This window comes from Pan troglodytes, chromosome 20 (genome assembly GCF_028858775.2).
Source record: "Pan troglodytes isolate AG18354 chromosome 20, NHGRI_mPanTro3-v2.0_pri, whole genome shotgun sequence".
NCBI classification, from domain to species: Eukaryota; Metazoa; Chordata; class Mammalia; order Primates; family Hominidae; genus Pan; species Pan troglodytes.
This window is the reverse complement of record NC_072418.2, coordinates 19,105,577-19,130,256: the sequence shown is the minus strand read 5'-3', so window position 1 is coordinate 19,130,256 and position 24,680 is coordinate 19,105,577. Positions and strand designations below refer to the sequence as shown.

The window sequence follows — 24,680 nt, the reverse complement described above, 5'->3', positions numbered from 1 at the left end:
AGATCATGCCACTGCACTCCAGCCTGGGTGACACAGCGAGACTGTCTCAAAAAAATAAAAATAAAAAAAATAAGGAAGCAAACATGTCAAATCTCACCTAGAGCTACCAATCAGCCTAAGAACCCCAGTTTGTGTTTAACAAGCCCTTGTGGGGTGGTTCTAACACAGTTTCAGGATGAGACAGCTCCCTGCTCTAGACTGTCAACTGGGGGTACAGAGTGTGTTGACCTGATGCACAATTAGTTCACCTGTGTCTAGGCCACAGTCTGGCCCAAGGTAGAGTGCTCAACACGTGTTTGGCAGGTGAATGGTGGCTGAATGAATCATAAAGCATGCAGTGCTCATCTGAGCGGCAGGAGGCACCCTGAATCACTGAAGATGCTGGAGCAGCTGCTTGTGAAACACCAGATAGGAGGAGATGGACAGGAGGCTGTGTCCCCACCCCTGAGATTGCTGACCTTCTGACTTGCTTGCTGGGAACTGGTGCCAGGCCAGACACACTGTGCCACCATCATAGGATGCCTGGTAAGGGGAGGCCAACCTTCCCTGAAGAAACCTTGTGTTGCTATGGTCAAGTTGCCTGATCGGACTTCCTTCTTCACTCTGTTTATAGAAATTGGCCCTGGAGGCGTACATGTTGGGTGCCCATAGCCAATGGAAGGCAATGTATATTTATTTTTATTTTATTTATTTTATTTTTTGAGACGGGGTCTCGCTGTGTCACCCAGGCTGGAGCATTTGAATAAATAAATGCCCTGTAATCCCAGCACTTTGGGAGGCCAAGGCAGGCAGACTGCTTGAGGTCAGGAGTTCAAGACCAGCCTGGCCAACATGGTGGAACCCCATCTCTATTACAAATACAAAAATTTGGCCAGGCGAGGTGGCTCACATCTGTAATCCCAGCACTTTGGGAGGCTGAGGCAGGCGGATCACCTGAGGTCAGGAGTTTGAGACCAGCCTGGCCAACATGGTGAAACCCTGTCTCTACTAAAAATACAAAAATTAGCCAGGCGTGTTGGCAGGCGCCTGTAATCCCAGCTACTAGGGAGGCTGAGAGAGGAGAATTCCTTGAACCTGGGAGGTGGAGGTTGCAGTGAGTGGAAATCATGTCATTGCATTCTAGCCTGGGCGACAGAGCAAGACTCCGTCTCAAAAATAAAACAAAAATACAAATACAAAAATTAGCCAGGCATGGTGGCGCCTGCCTGTAATACCAGCTACTCAGGAGGCTGAGGTATGAGATCACCTGAACCTGAGAGGCGAGGTTGCGGTGAGCCGAGATCGTGCCACTGCACTCCAGCCTGGATGACAGAGTGAGACAAAATAAAATTTAAAAAAGTCCTCTAGAGTAGGGCTTTTCCTCCAATAACCATACTCCAGCAAGCATCAGGTGCCTGCTGCTCTGTGCCGGGCAGTGAGAGACATAGATGTGTAACACCAGCAAACACGTATTACCATTCTCTCTTTTCAGAAGAGGGGCCTAGGGGCCCAGAAAGGCGAGTTCAACTACTTGCCAGGACACACAGAGCAGCTGGGGAATCATGCCTGGCACCTGGCACTGTGGGTGCTGCAGCGGCACAGAGAGGTGAAGTCCTGCGCCTGAGCTTAGCCAAAACCCTAAGGGGCAGACCCAGATTATAAAACACACACAAACAGCTATCCTGGAGGACGCCTTGCGGGGCAGGGTGAGGGGGGCAGGGTGCGGGTCCCCCAAATTAGCGCGCACACACACAGGAACAGGGCGCTTTGCGGGACAGGGTGAGGGTCCCGACCCTCCGCGGGGTGGGCGACCGCCTCCCCAGGCGCACTGGCAGGGGCACGGCATCCCTAACAGAGAACCAGGCCTCGGCATGGGCTGGATGGATGACACAGCATGGTCGACTCGGACAGCGGCCAGGGGCAAGAGAGTCCGAACAACGTTGGAAGGAGGCGTAGGGGCACGGGCAAGAGAGCACGGAAGACGCAGATGCCTCAGGCCCAGCCCCTCCAGGCTGCGTGTGGGCGGCCCCGCCCCTGCCCCCGCCCCTCCCGGCCTGACTGCACATGCGTGGCCCTGTCTACGGCCCCGCCCTCTCCCGGGACAGGCTGCGTGCGCACCGCCCTCCCGTCGTCCCAGTGCGCACGCGTGGCTGCAGCCCCGCCCCCGTTCCCCCGGCGCTCGGAGCCCGAGTCCGCGGGAAGATGGCGGCGCCGCTCATCCCCCTCTCCCAGCAGGTACGGGCCGGGCGGGCCTGGGGGCGGCGCCGGGGTGCGGGGCGCAAGGCGAGCGGTGCGGCGAGGCTGAGGCGCTGGGAGACTCAGCCAGGCGGCGGCGGGGGCGGCGCGTGCTGAAGGGCTTGCGGCGGGCGGGTGGGCAGGCGGCCCTGAAGGTGACAGGCCGGGACCCGCGGCCTCCCGTGCCCGAGCGACCCTCGCGGGCACCGGCGAGGCGAGGAGGTGCGCAGCGCGTGTCCTTTCTGCCCAGGGCCCGGACCCTGCCGCCGCTGAAGCTCCCAGGCCGGGGACCCGCGGAGGCGCTGGGCTGCATCCCGGAGAGGTGGGCGAGGGGTGCGAGCGTTTCTGTCGGCGCGGCGGCCCAGCGAGTCTTTGTCTCCCTCCGGTCCCGGCGCCCGGGCGGGCAGGGTCCCGCCGGAGCCCGGACCCGTCAGCAGCAGTGCGATCTCAGACTGATCCCCTGCCTCCTTGGAAGCTGCTTCTGCCACCCCTGCACCGGGCGCAGATCGCACGTCTCCGGGCGCCTCTCTGTGTCCTCAAATTCGCCTGATGCGCTTATGAAGGGGCAGTATCGATAGCGCGACACAGACATGCGAAAAAGAGCCATGTGTAGGCAGCTCTGTTATTTGGGGGAGACTTTCATTCATTCATTTTCTATCCATCCCTCAAATGTGCGTTGGGTCAGGTGCTGGGAGCGCTGCATTCTTCCAGACAGACAAGGTCGCTGCTTTCCTGGAGGTGACACTCGTGGGAACTAGAAACTACCTGTGTTATGCTAATCACAGCTGCCTTTATTTGCTGAATACCTGTGTTGTGCAAAGCACCATATAAGCATTTTGCTAGAATGATCTAGCACAGCATGGTGATTAAGAGTGAGGACACAGGGTCAGATCATGTGTTCAAATCTTGGCTCCAGCCCCGATTTCTCTGTGCCTTTGGTTGAAGCTCTTGGCCATTCCACCCATCAGTTGCTTCCTTTGGAAAATGGAGATATAAAAATGTGTTGGGATTATGTGAAAATTAAGCACGTGAAAAAGCGCTTAGAACAGTGCCTAGCATATGAGAGGCACTCAGTGATCCTATAATTACTGTCATCATTTAATCTCTGCCAGATTTGGACGTTTGGGAGTAGAGACCGCAGCAATTAAGAATTCCAAACCCAAAGAGAGCCGATAGGCCGGTTGCATGCTTGCATGACTGGTTAGCTGATCCAAGGAGAGAGAAGTGCACAGCTAGCCAATTTGCAACACTGTCACTAAGTTAACAGTGCTAAAACCCGGTGATTATTAATTAGCAAGTTCTTGTTACTGACATGAAAGTGCTCTGTAAACTGTTAAGTGTCCTACCGATAATAGGTGTTAATAGCTAAGTGCTACAGTTTAGAGTATGTAGTCAGGGGGTGGGGGGCGGGGAAGGCGGGAGTCGGGGGAAAATCACCTAAGATCATTTCATGAGAAAGCACTAAGCACTCCCAGTTTGGGAGGCGTGGATCTTTCTAAAACTTCCTGTCCAATTTTTTTTTTTTTTGAGATGGAGTATTGCTCTGTCACCCAGGGTGGAGTGCAGTGGCATGATCTCAGCTCACTGCAACCTCCGCCTCCCGAGTTCAAGTGATTCTCCTGCCTCAGCCTCCTGAGTAGCTGGGACTACAGGCACGTGCTACCACACCCGGCTAATTTTTGTTTTTTTTTTTTAGTGGAGACGGGGTTTCACCATTTTGGCGAGGCTCGTGTCAAACTCCTGAACTCGAGTGATCCACCCGCCTTGGCCTCCCAAAGTGCTGGGATTGCAGGCGTTAGCCACTGCGCCTGGCCAGGTCACTGACTTCTTAGCCTCTTCCTGTTCCTTTCCCTATACATTTGTTGAATGAAGGCGTGGCCTGGTTTTCTTCGTTTGGAAATGTCAGCACTTCTTTACACTTGCTCTCGAGTGAAAATCTACACCATGGGTTACTGTTGGCCCAGGTGTGAGGCATGGCCCTCCCAGGCCCTTACTGTCTAGCTCAGGAGATCACTTGGGTTCACAGATAACTCTGGGGGAACCAAGGGTATAATTCCAAAATTTTTGGTTGGGGGCAAAAGGGAAGCACCCTGCAGCAGGTGGCTGTGATCTGGTTGGATTTAGGTGACAGAGCACACTTGGCAAGCAGATGGCCAGGTGAAGGTGAGCAAAGTGGATAACCCAGCGGGCTAGCCTAGGGGAGGAGGGGTGTGTTTTCTCCACCCCCACTCCTGTCTGCACTTTTCCCATCAGCATCTTTTTCAGTCTGTTCTGTACTCCATGACATCATCTCAGAATCTCCTTCCTTATATACTCTTCTGACCCTGAATATCAACGTAAATTCGAAAGGTCTGCACTCCTGCCTCTTTAGGAGTGATTTTTTTTCCCCAACAGCATCTCAGTGATTTGTGTGTCTCCCTGTCCCCCTGCTCAGCTCTCTTCTGCTTTCCAAAAAGCCTTCCGTGGAAATGCATCCAGATCTCTTCCCTCCTTGTACTCCCCGAGGTTATCGGTGGCCCCTCCGTCCTTAACCCCGGTGCCCTGTGGCTGCAGCCGATCCTCCTCGAACTCCGCAACACTGGAGCCCGTCGGTCTTCACTCTTCATCCTCTCTCCTTTCAGTCTCTCCTTCTTGTCCCCTAATTTCAGCCTCCCTACCTGCATCTTATCTCTCTGTGCGCTCCCTCCCCTGGAGCTTCTGTGCGGAGGACTTCAAACCTGCCTTCTGGAGTCCAGAAGGTGTCTCTCTCCTGCACCTCTGCCAGCCTGCTGGACTCTGGAATGGGCCATTTCCTTGCCATGCCCCAAAGTGGTCTGGGCCATCCTACTTCCTACTTGCCCACTCCCTCCCACTTAATCCCACGCCACTGTGGAAGTCATCTTTTTGTTTTTTGAGACAGGGTCTCGCTCTGTCCCCCAGGCTGGAGTGCAGTGGTAGGATCATAGCTCACTGCAACCTCAAACTCCTGGGCTCAAGCAATTCTCCCACCTTGGCCTCTCAAGTAGCTGGGACTACAGGAGCGCAGCACCAATCATACCCAGCTAATTAAACAATTTTTTTTTTGTAGAGATGAAGTCTTGCTATGCTGCCTAGGCAGGTCTTAAACCCCTAGCCTCAAGCAATCCTTCTATCTCAGCCTCCTAAAGTATTGGAATTACGGTGTCAGCCACTGCATCTGGCTAGGATTCATCTTCTAAAACATATTCCCCTGTTCCAAAAACCTTTCACAGCTCCCATTCCCCTTCCTCCAAAAGAACTCAGTTTATGGCTGGGCGCTGTGGCTCATGCCTATAATCCCAGCACTTTAGGAGGCTGAGGCGGATGGATTGCTTGAGGCCAGGAGTTCGAGACCAGCCTGGCCAACATAGCAAAACCCTGTCTGTACTAAAAATACAAAAGTTAGCCAGGCATAGTGGCAAACGCCTATAATCCCAGCAACTTGGGAGGCTGAGGCACAAGAATCGCTTGAAACCAGGCGGCGGAGGTTGCAGTGAGCTGAGATCGCGTCACTGCACCCCAGCCTGGGCAACAGGGTGAGACTCAGTCTCAAAAAAAGTCAGCTTTGATGAGCTTAGTAAGCCCTGAATCGACTCCACCTAACCTTGCTGGGTCCCTTTCCTGCACTTCTGGCTCTTGGCAACACTTTCTAGCCTCAGCATCCTTAGCTGTGTTGCTCCGGTTGCTAGAACATCACTGTGAGCTCCTGCCGTATGCTGCCTGCCCTGAAGGACGGTCTTTGAGGCCTCCCCTGTGTTGTCCTCCCTTAGCCCCACCCGAATGAGAGTTCTCTCCCTTGTACCTTCCGTGGGTCCCTTTTGTGACCGCTGTACCTAGGAAGCGCATGGTAACTGGGCTCAGTGTTGAGGAGAGACTGCCCTGGGCCCAAAGAGCTACACCTTCCTCCTTTCCCCCTTGTTATGTGTTCTTCATCCAGGAGCTTTTGCTGTATTTCAGTAGGTGCCTCCATTCTAGGAGGCTTTTATTCCCCTTTTACAAGTGAGGAAACCAAGACCCACAGAAATAGAGTAACTTGCTGAAGTCTCATAGTTGGTGGGCGCAGAGCTGAGGTCATACCTGCGTCCTCCTGCCGCAGAGCCCTGCTGTTCCAGACGGCCTGCTGGGCACCCCTCCCAGAGCAGTAGCTGGCCAGTGTGTCTGGAATGAATGCTGAGTGGCTCGGACACTTACTTGTCCTCTTGTCCCTTGTTTCTTTTCTTCCTCTGAAATAAGTGCTAGTCTATCTTAGTAGAATGCTAATGGCAATGCAGTCTAAATTGATGAGAACGAAGTTTTAGAGTAAAATCCACTCCTGAAAGATCCAGAATTCCCTGACTGTCACTTATTGACCTGCACTGGCCTGTTTTTTGTTGTTGTTGTTGTTGTTTCGACTAAATAGATTCTTCCTGGGCAAGATCCCTCCACCTCCATTCTGAACTTTAAAACAACTTTCCAGGCCGGGTGCAGTGGCTGATGCCTGTAATCCTAGCACTTTGGGAGGCTGAGGCAGGTGGATCACCTGAGGTCAGGAGTTTGAGACCAGCCTGGCCAACATGGTGAAACCTCATCTCTACTAAAAATACAAAACATTAGCCTGGCGTGGTGGCGGATGCCTGTAATCCCGGCCACTCGGGACCCTGAGGCAGGAGAATCACTTGAACCCAGGAGGCGGAGGTTGCAGTGAGCCAAGATCACGCCACTGCACACTCCAGCCTGGGCAACAAAGTGACACTCCGTCTCAAAAAAAAAAAAAGAAAAGAAAAGCAGGCACCATCAGGTGCAGTGGTGCCTGCTTTTCAATGTTTAGGTCCTTAGATGTTTGTTTGGATTCCCAGATGTTCCTTCACTGCCCTCAGTCCTGCAAATACTTTCTGTACCTTAGTTTTCTCATCTGCAGAATGGTACTGTGGACTCGCTTGACCTGCTTTGTCACAGTAGAGTGTCAGGACCCTGCCGTGTGACGCATGTGCTCTCAGTGCTTTCCTTTTTTTTTTTTTTTTTTTTGAGACAGAGTTTCACTGTTGTCACCCAGGATGGAGTGCAATGGCGCTGTCTTGGCTCACTGCAACCTCTGCCTCCTGGATTCAAGCGATTCTCCTGTCTCAGCCTCCTGAGTAGCTGGGATTACAGGCGCCCACTACCACACCCGGCTAATTTTTGTATTTTTAGTAGAGATGGAGTTTCACTATGTTACCTAGGCTGGTCTCGAACTCCTGACCTCAAGTGATCTGTCTGCCTCAGCCTCCCAAAGTGCTGGGATTACAAGCATGAGGCACCTCGCCTGGCCCTCATGCCTTCCTTTTGTAGATCACGCTGTTCGTTCAGTGAGTATTTATTTGGCATCTTCTTTTTGCTGGACACTTTCTGGGCAGTGGATGGAACAGTGAATCTGAAGGCAGTGCCGCCTCACGGGGCTGACATCGTTGGGAGGGGCCCGGATATAAAGAAGTGAGCCAATGTGTAGTGCATTCAGTGGGGATTGATGCTGTGAGATGAGTAGAGCAGGGCAGGTTCCGTTCTGATGATGGAGGTCAGGAAAGGTCTCACCACCAGGCTGGAAGGACTGAGTAAAGAAAACATCTTAGATTGCCTGGTTCATCCTCCCAGTCACTCTGGCCAGTATTATCTTCAGTGTATAGGGGCAAGAGGGGCAGATCACTGGAGGCCAAGAAGGGCAGATCACTGGAGGTCGAGAGTTCAAGACCAGCCTGGCCAACATGCTGAAACCCCGTCTCTACTAAAATACAAAAATTAGCCAGGCGTGGTGGCACATGCCTGTAGTCCCAGCTACTCAGGAGGCTGAGGCAGGAGAATTGCTTGGACCTGAGAGGTGGAGGTTGCAGTGAGCCGAGATTGTACCACTGTACTCCAGCCTGGGTGACAGAGCAAGACCCTGTCTCAAAAAAAAAAAAAAAAAAAAGATAAAGTGAGGCCAGAGATTGTTACGTCCCTTGCCCAAGTTTGTACCCAGTGAGCTCAGCAGACATGGCTTTTCTGACACAGGTTCAGGCCTCTTCATTGCACCATAGTTTCTTGTCTTGGAAAGTTATTTTTTTGTTTGTTTGTTTTTAAGTTTATGACATCTCCTAACCTCATTTGTTTTTATACCTAGTTATTAGATATCATGTAGTCTGAGTTTTTATTTTATTACTTTAATCTCATCTCATTAAAAGGTAGAGAGGGACATGGAAAGGCCTGCTTATTGTCTTCCTTTTTCCTTTAGAGACAGGCTCTTGCTCTATTGCCTACACTGGAGTACAGTGGTGCAATCAAAGCTCATTGCAGCCTCGACTCTTGGCCTCAAGTGATCCTCCCGCCTCAGCCTCCCAAGGAACTGAGACTACAGGCATACAACACCACACCTGGCTAATTTTTAATTTTTTTGTAGAGACAGGATCTTGCTATGTTGCCCAGGCTGGTTTCGAACTCCTGACCTCAAGTGATCCTCCTGCCTCTGCCTCCAAAGCGCTGAGATTACAGGTGTGAGCCACCACTCCCAGCCAGTTGTCTTTAGGAGAATCCAAAGGTTTCCCTGCCAGAGTGGTAATCAGTGCTTCTGGCCCATGCAGAATTGAGTTGTCCAGGCCCGGCCCACAGCAGAGGCTCAGGTCACGGGTGGTCCAAGCTGCAGGAGGGGCAGATGACTGGCTTCCATTTGGGTGTTGGACATGGTTGTATGGAGGAGAGGGCGTGTTTGGTGTAGGCCAAGCTTGTCCAACCCATGGCTGCATGTGGCCCAGGATGGCTTTGAATGCAGCCCAACACAAATTTGTAAACTTTCCTAAAATATTATGAGGTTTTCTTGTGAATTTTTTTTTTTTTTTTTTTTTGAGACTAAGTCTCGCTCTGTTGCCCAGGCTGGAGTGCAGTGGTGCAATTTCGGCTCACTGCAAGCTCCACCTCCTGGGTTCATGCCATTCTACTGCCTCAGCCTCCTGCGTAGCTGGGACTACAGGCACCCACCAGCACACCTGGTGGGTGTATTTTTTTGTATTTTTAGTAGAGACGGGGTTTCACTGGTTAGGCAGGATGGTCTTGATCTGACCTTGTGATCTGCCCGCCTCGGCCTCCCAAAGTGCTGGGATTACGGGCATGAGCCACCATGCCCACCCGTGAATTTTTTAAAGCTCATCAGCTATCATTAGTGTTAGTGTTAGTGTTAGTGTATTTTATGTGTGGCCCAAGACAATTCTAGTGTGGCCCAGGGAAGCCAAAAGATTGGACACCCCTGGTCTAGGCCACGGGGAATAGCCTTTCACACGGAGGCAAAGAGGACTGAGCCAGAGCTGAGAGGCTGCAGGTCTAGGTCAAAGGGCCAAAACATGCGGCTGGGACTTTGGGGTTCATGTCCTTCCTTTAATTTAGGCAGCTCAGGGATGAAAGGAGGAAGGTCTTTTGGTAAATAAGACGTGAGAGTTTGTGTCTGGGCTACAAATTGGCCTAACTGACAGGATGTCTGCTTGCCGAGAGAGTGGCCAGTGGCTGATGGGGGCTGAGGAGCTGAGACCTGCCCACTGTCCTTCGCGCTGGACTGGGCTTTACCGCTGGTCAGAGTGGTGGCCCTGAAGTTTGCTCCTGCATGGAGTGCAGACCATTAGCTCTTAAAGCTTCTTTGGGCTTTTCCCTTCATAGGAGTCCCAGCTCTTGATACTACAAGCTTTGGGGTGAAAATAAAGGTCACAGATGACCGCAGACATTTGTCTCGGATTTCCATCTGCACTGCCTGTGGTGTGGAATGTAGACCTGATAACAGAATCTGTTTACTGACTGCCTGCAGGTCAGGCTGACATAAAGTCACTTCTCCTCCTCTTGGGCACACCAGCCAGGCTGGATCAGGCGCTGCTACCGGCAGCTGACAGCACACCTGCTCCCCGTGTTTCCCAGGCCTGCAGTCCTCATTCCCTCTGCTCTGTGGCCCCCTGGCCCCTCTTTCTGTCATCTGCGCAGGCGATCCTTCATCTTGCCTCAAGGCGTTTGCATCTGCTGTTCCCTCTCTCTGGAATGCTCTTTCCAAACCCTTCATCCTCTGGTGAATCCCTACACCTTTTCATATCAGCTGGGGCATCACTTCCTCAGGGAAGCCTTTCCTGACAAACTGGCCCAGCATCTCTGTTACCACTGGTGGAGATGGACACCTTTTCCATTTAGCCGTTTATAATTTTCTCTTTGCGGGGTTGATTGATGGTCTGTCTTCCCCAACCACCTAGACTAGGTCCACAAGGGCAGAGACTGTGCCTGTTTTATTCATCCTTGTTTGCCAGGCTGCAGCTGGCACTCAGGTGCTCAACAATCATCTGTTGAAGGAAGAGTAGCATGGGCCACATTATGAGAGGCAGTAGGGAGCTATGGCAGGTTCTTGAGGAGTGACACCTTTAGATGATCTGGCTGCTTACACAGGGAGTGCTTGGAGCTGGGTTCTAGCTCTGAGACAGTCTCTGTGATATGGGCATGAAGTGATCAAGAGGAACCTGGCCTGAGGTTGTTTTAGGAAGAGTAGAAAGGGCTGGGGGTGGAAGGAATATGTGGGGTAGCTGTTTGGACAGGTGAGGGTCTAGGTGGGAGAGGAAGCAGGGGGAAGAAGCAGGCATAGTGTCTGCAGCCGTCAGGTTGAGGCCACCTTCAGGGAGCCAGGACAGCAGCAGTGGGAGTGCCTGGTGGGCAGAGCCTGGTGGGCTGTGGCTGTGTCAGTTGAGTCAAAACCCATCACTTTGCAGGAAACCCTCCAAGCCACGTGAGACCCCACATTTAGGCACAGTCAAAAAGAAGACCAGCTCTGGGGCTGGGGCACCATGAGATTCTGTCTGCTGAGCTACTGTGTGCTGTCTTGGGACCAAGATAAATAAAACCGAGCCCCACCCTCCAGGTCAGCTCAACTGCAGCTGGGCACCCAGGCACACAGAAAATTAGGACATAGTGTGACACACTCGTGGAAGTCAGGTGGCACCCACAGCGGTGGGATGAATCACCTCCACTGGGCTGGGAATAAAGGACAGGAGGAAGAGGGCGCCTGTGCCTCCTTTTGTCTTTTCCCTCCTCTGTTCCAACAGGCCTGGAGGAAGCAGCTGGGTGCAGCCTCTCTGACTGGCTGTACACTGCATGGACCAGTGTCCTGCCCCCACCCTCTGCACAGGCCCTCTCTCCCAGCACCATCTTCACAGCTTCCTGGCCCCCTCTCTGCCTTCTCAGAGCCCCACTTCCCTGATTCTTTCTTTTACTTTATTTTTTCTTGAGGTGGAGTCCCGCTTTGTCACCCAGGCTGGAGTGTAATGGCATGATCTTGGTCACTGCAGCTTCCGCCATCTGGGCTCAAGCAATTCTGCCTCAGCCTCCCAAGTAGCTGGGATTACAGGTGCACACCACCAAGCCTAGCTAATTTTTTTGTATTTTTGTATTTTTAGTAGAGACAGGGTTTCACCATGTTGGCCAGGCTGGTCTCGAACTCCTGGCCTCTAGTGATCCACCCACCTCGGCCCCCCAAAGTGCTGGGATTACAGGTGTGAGCCACCATGCCCTCCCCCCCACTTCCCTGATTCTGGTAACCTGGTCTGCCAGAACAGGTGGCAACGGGACCCCAGCCCTGGTGGTACCCTGACTGCCCTCACCAGTGAGTGGGCCCAGGCAGGCAGCTCTGGGCCCTGGGGAGAGATTTGGGGCACAGGTCTGATGCAGGAGTGAGGGAGTGTTGTGGGACCAACAATGGTGCCATCGTCCCTGTGCTTGTTTCTAGATGAGGAAACTGAGAGGGAGAAAGGTAAAACAACTGGTCAGACCCCCATGGAGAACAGGCGTCTGAATCAGACCATGGGCTCCAAAGCCACCATTTTGTCCTATGATTGCCACACCATGGGCTCCGGGAGGGTTGAGGAGCTCTGTCTTTCCTGCTCCCTGCTGGGTTCCCAGTCCCTGAAATCTGGGCTCCTGGCACATAGTAGGCTGGTGATATCTGTTGTTTGGAGGCTGGGTACTTGGAACAGCAGCCAGGAGCGCAGTCTGTCTCTCCAGCTGCCTTTGAGGGTAGTTGACAGAAGGGAACGTTTTGTCTCTCGGGTGAAGAAACAGGCACAGGGCCCAGAGCCGCCTGCTCGAGCCCACTGGCCGGTGACAGCAGTCAGGGCACCACCAGGGCTGGGGCCCTGCTACCTCCTCACCTCCGCTCATCAGAGGGTGAGGAAAGGGCTTTCCTCTTGTGCAAGTGACATCAACAAGCGTGCCTCTGTCATTACGCCAATCTGTAGAAAACTGGCTTTTCTTTCTTTTTTTTTTTTTTTTTTTTGAGACAGAGTCTCACTCTGTGACCCAGGCTGGAGTGCAGTGGCGCGATCTCAGCTCACCGCAACCTTTGCCTCTCGGGTTCAAGTGATTTTCCAGCCTCAGCCCTCCGAGTAGCTGGGACCACACGTGTATGCCACCACACCCTGCCAATTTTTGTAGTTTTTGTAGAGATGGGGTTTCTCCATGTTGCCTAGGCCAGTTTCGAACTCCTGAGCTCAAAGCGATCCACCTGCCTCGGCCTCCGAAAGTGCTGGGATTGCATGTGTCAGCCACTATGCCCAGCTGGCTTTTCTTTCTTTCTTTCTTTCTTTTTTAAGAGACGGAGTCTTGCTCTCTCGCCCAGGCTGGAGTGCAGTGGCGCAATCTCGGCTCACTGCAAGCTCCGTCTCCCGGGTTCATGCCATTCTCCTGCCTCAGCCTCCTGAGTAGCTGGGACTACAGGCGCCTGCCACCACGCCCGGCTAATTTTTGTGTTTTTAGTAGAGACGGGGTTTCACCGTGTTAGCCAGGATGGTCTCGATCTCCTGACCTCATGATCCGCCCGCCTCGGCCTCCCAAAGTGCCTCCCACCGCGCCTGGCCCCAGCTGGCTTTTCTTAATCTGAAGAGGACGTGCTTTTCAATTTTATATTTTCCAGTGGAAGAGAAAACTATCTCATTTCACACTCTCCAAAGGGGAAAGATGAAACATGAAAAAACTTGATGATGAGGCCCTCACACTGAGCGTGTTTAACCAGGACTGTACCGTTATGGGGATGGACTGTCCCCCTCAATTCCCCCCACACCCTACAAATGGCACTGTTTGTGGTTGAGGGGTCCCAGACACGATTGGCCTAGGCGCATGTTCTTGTAAATGTTCTTCCCTTTGAGTTTTTTCTTTGCTGAGAACTAGAACGCTCTGTGCCCGTGGCACCCCCGTGCTGGCTTTGGAAGCTTTCTCTGTGGGTCGAGGCTTCTGGAGTGGAGGAGCAGGCTCCACAATTGCTGATGGGCTGGGCAAGGTTGTCCATCACCAGGGTGCAAATTGTTGCTGTTATTTTGCTTGCTCACACCAGGCCATGGAGTTGGCATTTTCTTTTAGGCCAGCCTCTGAGTTGGCATTCACAGTCAGTTGACTTTATTGATTTAATTTGTTGTTGTTGACTCTTAGCCACTAGAAAATGTCCTTTAATTCACATTTAATGCACATTTAAAATGTCCTTTAATTCACACTAAGTGGGTTTTTTACAGGTGTGTACTTACTTGCTGTGTGTAAAATTGTATTTTTTTTTTAAGAAAATGACAGCTGAGACTAAGAGAATTGGTGAAACACTGTTCTTTTTTTATTTTTAGAGACAGGCTCTGTCGCCCAGGTTGGAGTGCAGTGGCGCCATCACGGCTCACTGCAGCCTCAGACTCCTGGGTTCATCCTCCTGTCTCAGTCTCCTTAGTAGCTGGGACTGCAGGTGCTCCTCAGCACACCACCACACCCAGCTAATTTTCTGATTTTTAATTTTTGTAGGGCTAGGGTCTCACTATTTTGCCCAGGCTGGTCTTGAATTCCTGACCTTAAGGGATCCTCCTGCCTTAATCTCCAAAGTGTTGGGATTACAGGCCTGAGCCACCATTCCCGAACTGAAATATTGTTCTATCCTAGATGTTGGGAGCTGCTTAGCTGTTGAGTTGAGAGAGCAAATGGCTACCATATGTACCATAGTGTAGCCAACATTTGTTGAAATACTTTATTGCTTGGCAAAGATCAATTGGCAGGGCAGGCTATAAGGACTGTGATTTTACACCTGCAACTCACGTGCTGATTCACAGCCTTGCCTGACCTCCCTCCCCGCCCACCATTCTTTGTAAATACAGCCTGCTCCCCTGTCTCAGGAATAATAATACAAGAGTAACCATAATAGGGGATGTAATAATGGCTTCCCATTGCAGAGTGTATTTCACTTGCATATTCTCATTTGGGACTTACCAGCATCCTCAGGCCAGGTGCTGTCTATTCTCATTTTACAGATGGGGACACTGAGGCCCAGGGTGGCTTGGTGGCTTGTCCTCACTGCTACTGAGCCACGGAGCTATGTCTGCCCGCTCCCCACTACCAACTGCACCTTCCTGCACTCAGCCCACCACCTGCCTCCCTCAACACTTTAATCTCACCCATGCCCTCAACAGACATTTACTGAAGGCCTGCTTCTAGGAGGGCACAGCGTGATCCCTCCACCCTCCAGGCATTAAGAATGTAGTGAGAGGGGCCGGTCATTACAGCAGCTTTTCCATCAAATCGACTTCAGGAAGTGTCCCTTGTCAAAGTTTGGGGCTATGGGAGTGTGGAGGCAGGAGAGACTTATTTCATTTGGGGGAACCTAGGGTCATCTTAGAGCAGGGCGTTGGCCTGCAGCAGGCAGCGGCCCCAAACATAGGGAATGCAGTCACGCACCGCATAACCATGATGGACTGCATATGTGACAGTGCTCCCGTAAGATTATACTGCTGTATTTTTCCTGTGCCTTTGCTATGTTTAGATATGTTTAGATACGCAGCTACTTAGCATTGTGTTACAGTTGCCTGCAGTTTTCAGTACCGGGCCACGCTGCCCAGGTTTGTAGCCTGGGAGTAATAGGCTAGACCACAGCCCAGGCGTGGAGCAGGCGCTGCCTTCTAGGTTTGTGTAAGTTCACTCCAGGATGTCCTCACGACGATGAAATTAACCTGACGATGCAACTCTCAGGATGCATCCCTGTAGTTAAACGATGCATGACTGCATCTTGTGCCAAGACAAGGAGTGAAAGGTGCCCGATATGTTCAGTAGAGCTCTGCCAGCCGGGGGAAGGAGGTGAGACTTGAGTGTGATATGTGTGAGTGTGAGTGTATGTGTGTGAGCCTGAGTGTACATGTGTGATTGTGTGTATGTGTGTGTGGCTGAGTGTGTGTGAGTGAGTGTGTGTGTGGAGTGAAATCAGCCCAGCAAGGTAGGAGATGGCCAGGGAGCACTTTCAGGACTGGGCTGAGGGCTTGGACCTTAACCTCCGTTGCACACCCTGAAGAGCCTTTCTGAGCAGAGGAGTGGCTGTGTGCGAGGTGCAGTGGGGAAGTGGGTGAAGGCAGGGCTGTGGGTGAGGAGGCTGGGCCAGGCTCTGTAGAGGCATGTGTGGGTCAAGCGGGGTGGGGGCGGGGCGGCCCTCCCATCAGGACAGAGCCCCTGTCCTTGTCCTTGTCACCCCTGCTGTGCGTTTGCTCTTCTGTGTTGGTGTGTGTATCAGCTCACTGGCTTTGATGCCCTGACCAGACTATGATGCTCCATGGTGGCAGCAACCATCTTTCTGCTCACTGTGGGATCCGGGAGCCTCGAGGGGTGCCTGATGTTTAGAGGGGCCAGAAAAAGAACAGTGCACTAGGAGGCTGACGCTGTCACCCACAGCGATGAGGAGGAAGGTGGCATGGCACTGACCTGGCCAGTGCAGGGGATCTTGGCGTCCTTGGCAGGGAGCCACCCCCCCACTGTCAGGAACACCCCGACAGGAGGCCAGACCCATCCCAACCGAGTCCTGGGCAGTGTGCTCTGTTAGGGAATAGTAGATGGCAGGGACATTGGAGCCCAGGAGTAGCTGATGCAGGAAAGGAATGTTGGGAAGGCCCGGGGTACACTTTGGAAAGTTGGGAGACTCTGGGAAGTGGGCCCTTGTGGGAGGCGGTGGGTGTTCCTGCTGCGGAGGACACACTGCTGAGTCATTGAGCCCCTCTCGGTGTTCCCCCCTCCCCCCCAGTCTTGGGTGACTGCTCTCCCATGTCTCTCCAGGGAGACCGCTCATGGGTCAGAGGAAGGAAACAGATGGAACTGAATAGGTCTGTTCTCTGAGATGCCCGGGAGGGGTGATGTCCAGGGGACACAGGTTAGCAGCTGGGAGGGCTGCTCAGAGGCTTCATCTGCTTTTGCTCTTAAGCAGCATTTTCAGGAGGGAGGGCTGGAATCTGCTCCCCTCCTGCCTGGGCGCCATTCCAGTTCCATCCCTTCTGCCCTCTGCATGGCTGCACAAGACCCTTGAGCCCTTCCCTACACGCCCGCCCCTCCATCCCTCCAGGACCCAGCTCCCCCGGTGTTTCCTGTGGTGGAGCCTCCTCCCTCCCTCCCCGTGGCAGGCCTGTCTCCGGCACTGCTTTGGTGCGGGTGCTCCACAGCCTTGCTTGACCGAGACTCCCTGGACCGGCTCAGCCATGGAGGAGGCGCCTTCCAGGTCTCCTGATGCCCTGGGTGTATGTCTGCTGCTGGCTGTGGACTGGCCCTCCATCCTGTCTCTTCCATCTAGCTCTTGGCAGCCGTCTCTGTGCTTTGTCACGGCTCCATGAGGCTGGGGGTGGGGAAGGTCCCATTGTTTATCTCCACACCTGCACCAAGGTGTCTAGAATGGCAATTAGATTTCCACCTCAATGCCCCTGGGGACATCCCAAGGAAACACATTCGTTTTTAGGGAACTGGCATGTCCTCCTTCGCCGGGTGTCTGCACTGTGAGTCGCTGCAGTCCCCAGGCTGCTGGAGTCCTGCTGCTGGAGGGCCATGGCAGTCTCTCTCTGATCGCTTCCTTCCAGCCCTGCTCCTTGCAGCGGATTTCTACCGTTTACCATCTCATATGCATATGCGCCCACCTTGCTGGCCTGCAGGCACCCCCTCCCCGGGCTCTGCTTGCCCTGGGGATGACATCCCGTCTTCTCAGCACAGCGTGCACAGACCCTGGCATCCTACGCACGTGCCCTTCCACCTGACTGGGGCCATGCTGAATCACCCACAGCTCACCTGTCTTCTCTGTCCCAGTGCACACCTGGCCCCAAGCCCTGAGTTCCCCTCACTGTGCCTACTGCTGCAGTCATATCATGCGGTCCCCTGTGCCATAGTCCTGGGCTGACTTTGTCCCGCCTGCCCTTCCTGAAGCCCAGGACTCTATTTTTTGTTTGTTTTGTTTTTGTTTTTGTTTTGAGATGGAGTTTCACTCTTGTCACCCAGGCTGGAGTGCAATGGCATCATCTTGGCTCACTGCAACCTCTAGCCTCCTGGGTTCAAGCGGTTCTCCAGCCTCAGCCTCCCAAGTAGCTGGGATTACAGGTACCCGCCACCATGCCCAGCTAATTTTTATATGTTTAGTAGAGATAGAGTTTCACCATGTTGGCCAGGCTGGTCTCGAACTCCTGACCTCATGTGATCCACCCACCTTGGCTTCCCAAAGTGCTGAGATTACAGGCGTGAGCCACCACGCCTGGCCTGAAGCCCAGGACTCTGTCCTACACACTTTTGTATCCCCAGTGCTGCCTCTTAGCACGAATTCAGCATGTGTTGATTGAGTGAGCAAACGAATAAATTTCCAGGTCCAAAGAAGGGAGAGCTGGGGAATCCAAGGGTGGACCCTTTTTCAGGAGGGTTTTTTGTTTGTTTGTTTGTTTGTTTGTTTGTTTGACACAGGGTTTTCCTCTTGTTGCCCAGGCTGGAGTGCAATGGCACAACCTCGGCTCGCTGCAACCTCTGCCTCCTGGGTTCAAATGATTCTTCTGCCTCAGCCTCCTGAGTAGCTGGGATTACAGGCCTGTGCCACCATGCCTAGCTAATTTTATATTTTTAGTAGAGACAAGAGTTCTCCATGTTGGTCAGGCTGGTCTCGAACTCCCAACCTCAGGTGATCCGCCCGTCTTGGTCTCCCATAGTGCTGGAATTATAGGCGTGATCCACTGCACCCGGCTTTCAGGAGGTTTTATGCGAAGGGTGGGGGGAGGTCAGCAGCTGGAGGTGGAAGAGAGATGGAGGGATGTTTCTGGGGAGAGGGTACATTTTTACCTGGAGCTAGTGGAAGGAGGGCGATGAGGAGGATACCACGAATCACAACAGCCGGTGATTGACAAGTCCCCGGGGGTGGGAGTGCTCACCCTCATCTCCAAATGCAGAAGCTGAGGCACAGAGAGGCTGCTCGTCCTGCCCCAGGGTTGCACAGCGTTCCAGCAGCAGGACAGGACTCAAATCCACATTTGTCTGGCAGCACTGTTGACCTCCACATGAGACAGCTTCTCTTAGTGAAGCAAGATGGGAGAACACAGCCCATAGGTGTAGATGGAGCCGGGCAGTCTCTCCTGAAGACCTTTAGGGCTCAGCATAGTCCTGCATCCTCCACAAGGCAGTGCATCGAGGCAGGAAGCCTGCTGCAGGCGATGTTTTTTCTCCAGCAATTCTGTTTCTGGAATGCTGAGTTCGGTGCTCACGCCTGTAATCCCAGCACTTTGGGAGGCCAAGGCAGGAGGATTGCTTGAGGCCAGGAGTTCAAGACCAGCCTGGCAAAATAATGAGACCTCCCCCCATCTTTACAAAAAAATGAAAAAAAAAAAAAAATTAACCACACATGGTGGTGCATGGCTATGGTCCCAACTACTCAGGAGGCTAAGGCAGGAGGATCACTTAAGGCCAGGAGCTTGAGGCTACAGTGAGCTGTGATCGTGCCACTGCACTCCAGCCTGGACAACAGAGCTGTCTCTCTTTTTTTTTTGAGGTGGAGTTTTGCTCTTGTTGCCCAGGCTGGAGTGCAATGATGTGATCCTGGCTCACTGCAGCCTCTGCCTCCCTAGTTCAAGCAATTCTCCTGCCTCAGCCTCCCAAGTAGCTGGGATTACAGGTGTGCACCACCACACCTGGCTAATTTTATATTTTTAGTAGAGACAGGCTTTTACCATGTTGGCCAGGCTGGTCTCAAACTGCTGACCTCAGGTGATCCACCCATCTTAGCCTCCGAAAGTGCTGGGGTTACAGGTGTGAGCCACCATGCCTGGCCCAGAGCTGTCTCTTAAAAAAAAAAGAAAAGAAAAAAGAAAGCTTTCAAACCTTGATTCTGTGTTCTGACGACCTTCCTGGTCCATGTCATTCACCTTGCTGCTTTGCTGCATGTCTGAATGCTCGGGGCAGTTCTCTTGCTTGTTGGTTCCTCTCCAGGGCAGCGACTGTAGGCCTTACCCCTGTGCCATGCCCCACTGTAGGCCCTGAGTTCTGTATGGTTTGGATGGAGGCCTTGAGCCCTGAGCATGTTCGTCTTCTGCTGGTCTCACAAGGCACTCATTTGGGTCCCTGGGGAGAATCCATGAAAATTCCTTCAGATCCTGCTTTTCCTTGCACATCTTTCTATTTCTGTCTAATTTACAAAAGCAGCTCATGCTGACATAGTACACCAGGGAACATAGGAAGCCATGAGGAAGCAAACTAGCTGACCCGTAGAAATCCTGGTAAGCATGGCCCTGTCCCGCCAGGTTCCAGTAGCGGGGCGATAGGATACCGTGTGCTTATAAGCCAGGTCACACTGCACCTGCTAGATTGCCCCCTTCTCATTTAGCAAGCTGATGAAGATTGGACCCCATTTGTAAACATTCTGCTGTTTTGACGGCTGTGAGGTATTTATTCTGTCCCATGGAGACTCAGCAATTTATTAGCAGCTTAACCAGTCCTCTGCTGTTTCCAGTGCCTCGCAGTCTGCATCTGTGCCCTCAAGGGGGGAAAACAGCGAACCCTCTTGCCCTTCCCCCACTCCTGCTTCACTTCTCAGTCTCCCAGGAGCAGACCTTGTAGCCATGGTAGGGCACACTTGTGTGTGTTCTAAAGGAATGACAGTTTGTATTGTTTCACAGAAGCACAATCCTGTCACCAAGCTCTCCTCATTTGTCACACTTAAACCTTACGCAGCTTGTGCCATTAGGGTCCTTGCCAAGGCAGAAGCACATCAAATGGCCTTTTTTTTTTTTTAATAGAAATTCTTTTTTCTTTCTAGGATTTCAGCTTTTTTTTTATTGTAGATACAGAGAGTACATGTGCATATTTGTTACATGGGAGTATTGCATGATGCTGAGGTTTGGAATACGGATCCTGTCACCCTGGTAGTGAACATAGTACCCGATAGGTCGTTTTTTTTTTTTTTTTTTTTTCTTTTTTTTGAGACGGAGTCTCGCTCTGTCGCCCAGGCTGGAGTGCAGTGGCGCGATGTCGGCTCACTGCAAGCTCCGCCTCCCGGGTTCACACCATTCTCCTGCTTCAGCCTCCCGAGTAGCTGGGACTGCAGGCGCCTGCCACCACGCTGGGCTAATTTTTTGTATTTTTAGTAGAGATGGGGTTTCACCATGTTAGCCAGGATGGTCTCGATCTCCTGACCTCATGATCCGCCCACCTCGGCCTCCCAAAGTGTTGGGATTACAGGCATGAGCCACCGTGCCCAGCCCAAATGGCCTTTAAACACATTAAAAGTTGATGGCTGGGCATGCTTACACCTATAATCCCAGCACCGTGGGAGGCCCCGGTGGGAAGATCTTTTGAACCCAGGAGTTAGAGACTGGCCTGGGCAACAAAGCGAGACCCTGTCTCTACAAAAAATAAAAAACAGTAATTAGCTGGGTGTGGTGGCATGCACTTATAGACCCAGCTACTTGGAAGGCTGAGGAAGGAGGATCCCTTAAGTCCAGGAGGTTGAGGCTGCAGTGAGCTATGATGGCACCACTGTACTCTAGCCTGGGTGACAGAGCAAGTCTCTGTCTCTATGAAAAATAAAGCCTGGGCGTGGTGGCTCACACCTGTAATCCCAGCACTTTGGGAGACCGAGGCGGGCGGATCATGAGGTCAGGAGATCGAGGCCATCCTGGCTAACATGGTGAAACCCCGTCTCTACTAAGAAAAATACAAAAAAATTAGCTGGGCATGGTGGCGGGCACCTGTAGTCCTAGCTATTCGGGAGGCTGAGGCAGGAGAATGGCATGAACCGGAGAGGCGGAGCTTGCAGTGAGCCGAGATCGTGCCACTGCACTCCAGCTTGGGGGACAGAGTGAGACTCCATCTCAAAATAAATAAATAAATAAATAAATAAATAAAATAGATGTAGAGGGAAGGGTTTAATGAATTCCCATGTACCCACTGCCCATTTACAACAGTTATCAATATTTTGCAGATTTCTTTGTACCACCCTTTGATCTTTTCCCCCACCTACATATATTTTTAGTTCTTAGGTTTTGTTTTGTTTTTTTTTTTCAGATGACATTTTGCTATGTTGTGCAGGCCGGAGTGCAGTAGCCATTCACAGGCCCAGTGATCATAGCTCACTCAGCTTGGAATTCCTGGCCTCAGGCAATCCTCCTGCCTCAGCTTCTCGAGTAGCTGGAACTACAGGCGAGTGCCACTACACCTGGCTCTGGCTTGTGTTTTTTTTTTTTTTTGAGATGGAGTTTTACTCCTGTTGCCCAGGCTGGAGTGCAGTAGCATAATCTCAGCTCGCTGCAACCTCTGCCTCCCGGGTTCAAGTGATTCTCCTGCCGCAGCCTCCTGAGTACCTGGAATTCCAGGTGCCTGCCACCACACTTGGCTAATTTTTATATTTTTAGTAGAGATGGGGTTTCACCATGTTGGCCAGGCTGGTTTAGAACTCCTGACCTCAGGTGATCTACCCGCCTCAGCCTCCCAAAGTGCTGGGATGACAGGCGTGAGCCACTGCACCCAGCCTCCTGTTGTGTGTGTTTTTTTTTTTGAGACAAAGTCTCACTCTGTAGCCCAGGCTGGAGTGCAGTGGCGTGATCTCGGCTCACTGCAACCTACGCCTCCTGGGTTTAAGCATTTCTCCTGCCTCAGCCTCCAGAGTAACTGGGATTACAGGCGCACGCCACCACACCCAGCTAATTTTTTTGTATTTTTAGTAGAGACAGGGTTTCACCATGTTGGCCAGGCTGGTCTTGAACTCCCGGCCTCAGGTAACTGCCTGCCTCGACCTCCCAAAGTGCTAGGATTACAGGTGTGAGCCACCACGCCTGGCCTGTTTTTTTTAATCTTAGAAATTGTAGGCCAGGCGCGGTGGCTCATGCCTATAATCCCAGCACTCTGGCAGGCCGAGGCGGGTGGATCACGAGGTCAGGAGATCGAGACCATCCTGGCTAACATGGTGAAACCCTGTCTCTACTAAAAAATACAAAAAATTAGCCGAGCGAGGTGGTGGGCACCTGTAGTCTCAGCTACTCGGGAGGCTGAGGCAGGAGAATGGCGTGAACCCGGGAGGCGGAGCTTGCAGTGAGCCGAGATCTCACCACTGCACTCCAGCCTGGGCGACAGAGCAAGACTCCATCTCAAAAAAAATAAAATAAATAAAATAAATAAATAAAAGAAATTGTATTTCAACATGCACCTCTAACAGTTAAGACCGTTTTCCTTTACATAACCACAATGCCTTATCACACCTTACACAACTAATAATAACGCCTTTGGTATTGGTATTATCTGATACCAAGACCATATTCACATTTCCCTGATTGTCTGCAAATGTCACCTTGCATTTGGTCATTAGGTTTCCTAAGTCTTTAAAGAAAAAACAAAACTTCTCATTTTGAGATGATGGTAGACTCACTTGCAGTTGTTGGAGAGTCTGGGCAGGCGCGGTGGCTCACGCCTGTAATCCCAGCACTTTGGGAGGCCGAGGCAGGCAGATCACCTGAGGTCAGGAGTTCACGACCAGCCTGGCCAACATGGTGAGACCCCGTCTCTACTAAAAGTATAAAAATTAGCCGGGCACGGTGGTGGGTGCCTGTAATCCCAGCTACTCGGGAGGCTGAGGGAGGAGAATTGCTTGAACCTGGGAGGCAGAGGTTGTAGTGAGCCAAGATTGCACCACTGCCATCCAGCCTGGGCAACAGAGCGAGACTCTGTCTCAAAAAAAAAAAAAGAGCCTGTACCATGTATCCAGTTTCCTCTGAAGCAACATTTGCATAATGGTGGTACAGTATTGCATCTGGGATATTGATGATGATGGCTATGTTCAGGATCTGAAGGAAGAGTCCTGGATTCTCTGGGGACCCAAATGACCACCTTGCGAGACCAGCAGAAGTTGGACATGCCCTGGCCAGGCGTGGTGGCTCACGCCTGTAATCCCAGCACTTTGGGAGGCTGAGGCGGGTGGATCACCTGAGGTCAGGAAGGCGAGACCATCCTGGCCAACATGGTGAAACCCTGTCTCTACTAAAAAATACAAAAATTTAGCCAGGTGTGTTGGCATGCATCTGTAATCCCAGCTACTTGGGAGGCTGAGGCAGGAGAATCACTTGAACCTGGGAGGCGGAGGTTGCAGTGAGCCGAGATCGCACCATTGCACTCCAGCCTGGGCAACAAAGTGAGACTCCGTCTCAAAAAAAAAAAAAGAAGATGGACATGCCTGGGGCTCAGGGCCTCCGTGCAGCCCAGACAGAACTCAGGGCCTGCAGTGGGGCATGACACAGGGGTAAGGCATGCATTCCCTGCCCTGGAGAGGAACCGAGAAGCAATAGAACCACCCCTGAGAGTTTAGACATTCAGCAAAGCAGCAAGGTGAATGACATGGACTGGGGAGGGCATCAGAGCACGGAATCAAGGTTTGAAAGCTTTTTTTTCTTTTTTAAGAGACAGCTCTGTTGCCCAGGCTGGAGTGCAGTAGCACGATCATAGCTCACTGCAGCCTTGAACTCCTGGGCTCAGGTGATCCTTCTGCCTCAGCCTCCTGAGTAGCTGGGACCACAGGCATGTGCCACCATGCGTGGCTATTTTTTTTTTGTAGAGATAGGGTCTTGTTGATAGCCAGGTACAGAACACGTCCCTCCTGTTGCCCTTTTATAGCCACACCCACTTCCCTCCCAGCCCATCTCTTCCTTATCCCCGGCAACCACCTTTCTACAATTTTATCATTTTAATGATGTTATGTGATGGAATTATTCAGTATGTAACCTTTGAGGTTTGGCCTTTGTCATTCAGCATAATTCTCTGGAGAGTCATCCAGATTATTGCATGTGTGTCAGCCGTTCATTCCTTTTCATTGCTGAGTAGTATTCCATGGTGTGCTTGGACCACAGTTTGCTGAACCACTCACTTATTGGAGGACATCCGGGGTGTTACCAGCTTGGAGCAGTGACATATAAAGCTGTGGCCAACACTGCATACAGGATGTGGTATGAACATGACTCTTCATTTCTCCCGGGTAAATGCCCAGGACAGTTGCTGGTTCATGTGGTAGTTTCATGTTGTGTTTAGTTTTTTTTGTTGTTGTTGTTTTTAAGAAACTGCCAGTCTGTTTCCAGAGTCACCGTACCTTTTAACTTTCCCATCAGCAGTGTATGAGTGGCCCAGTTTGCCTGCATCCTCACCAGCATTTGATGTTGTCACTATTTGTTATTTTAGCCACTCTGATAGCGTGCAGTGGCATC

General features: G+C 52.0%; 2 protein-coding genes across 15 annotated transcripts in view; both read left to right on the top strand.

Moving 5' to 3' along the window:
- The window catches only part of CALR3 (calreticulin 3), a 57,058-nt gene that overhangs the window by 25,150 nt on the left and 7,228 nt on the right, over positions 1–24,680 (top strand). Inside the window, exon 10 of one of the 2 annotated variants that reach the window (XM_063801314.1) lies at positions 304–1,320. The exons of the other annotated variant lie outside the window; for it this stretch is intronic. The gene's annotated coding sequence lies outside the window, so the exon portion shown is untranslated. Of the gene's footprint in view, positions 1–303; positions 1,321–24,680 lie in introns of those variants that run through there. 2 annotated transcript variants of the gene reach the window in all.
- The window catches only part of EPS15L1 (epidermal growth factor receptor pathway substrate 15 like 1), a 116,616-nt gene continuing 93,996 nt past the window's right edge, over positions 2,061–24,680 (top strand). For 9 of the 13 annotated variants that reach the window (XR_010153743.1, XR_010153742.1, XR_010153741.1 and 6 more), the window contains exon 1: positions 2,111–2,214. Coding sequence is in view for 10 of the 13 variants with exons in the window: in XM_016935391.4 (XP_016790880.2) it covers positions 2,182–2,214 (33 nt within the window). In the remaining 3 variants the exon portion in view is untranslated. Of the gene's footprint in view, positions 2,215–24,680 lie in introns of all 13 variants that reach the window. The other 4 variants (XM_054673102.2, XM_016935395.4, XM_063801310.1 and 1 more) reach the window with 4 other exon arrangements.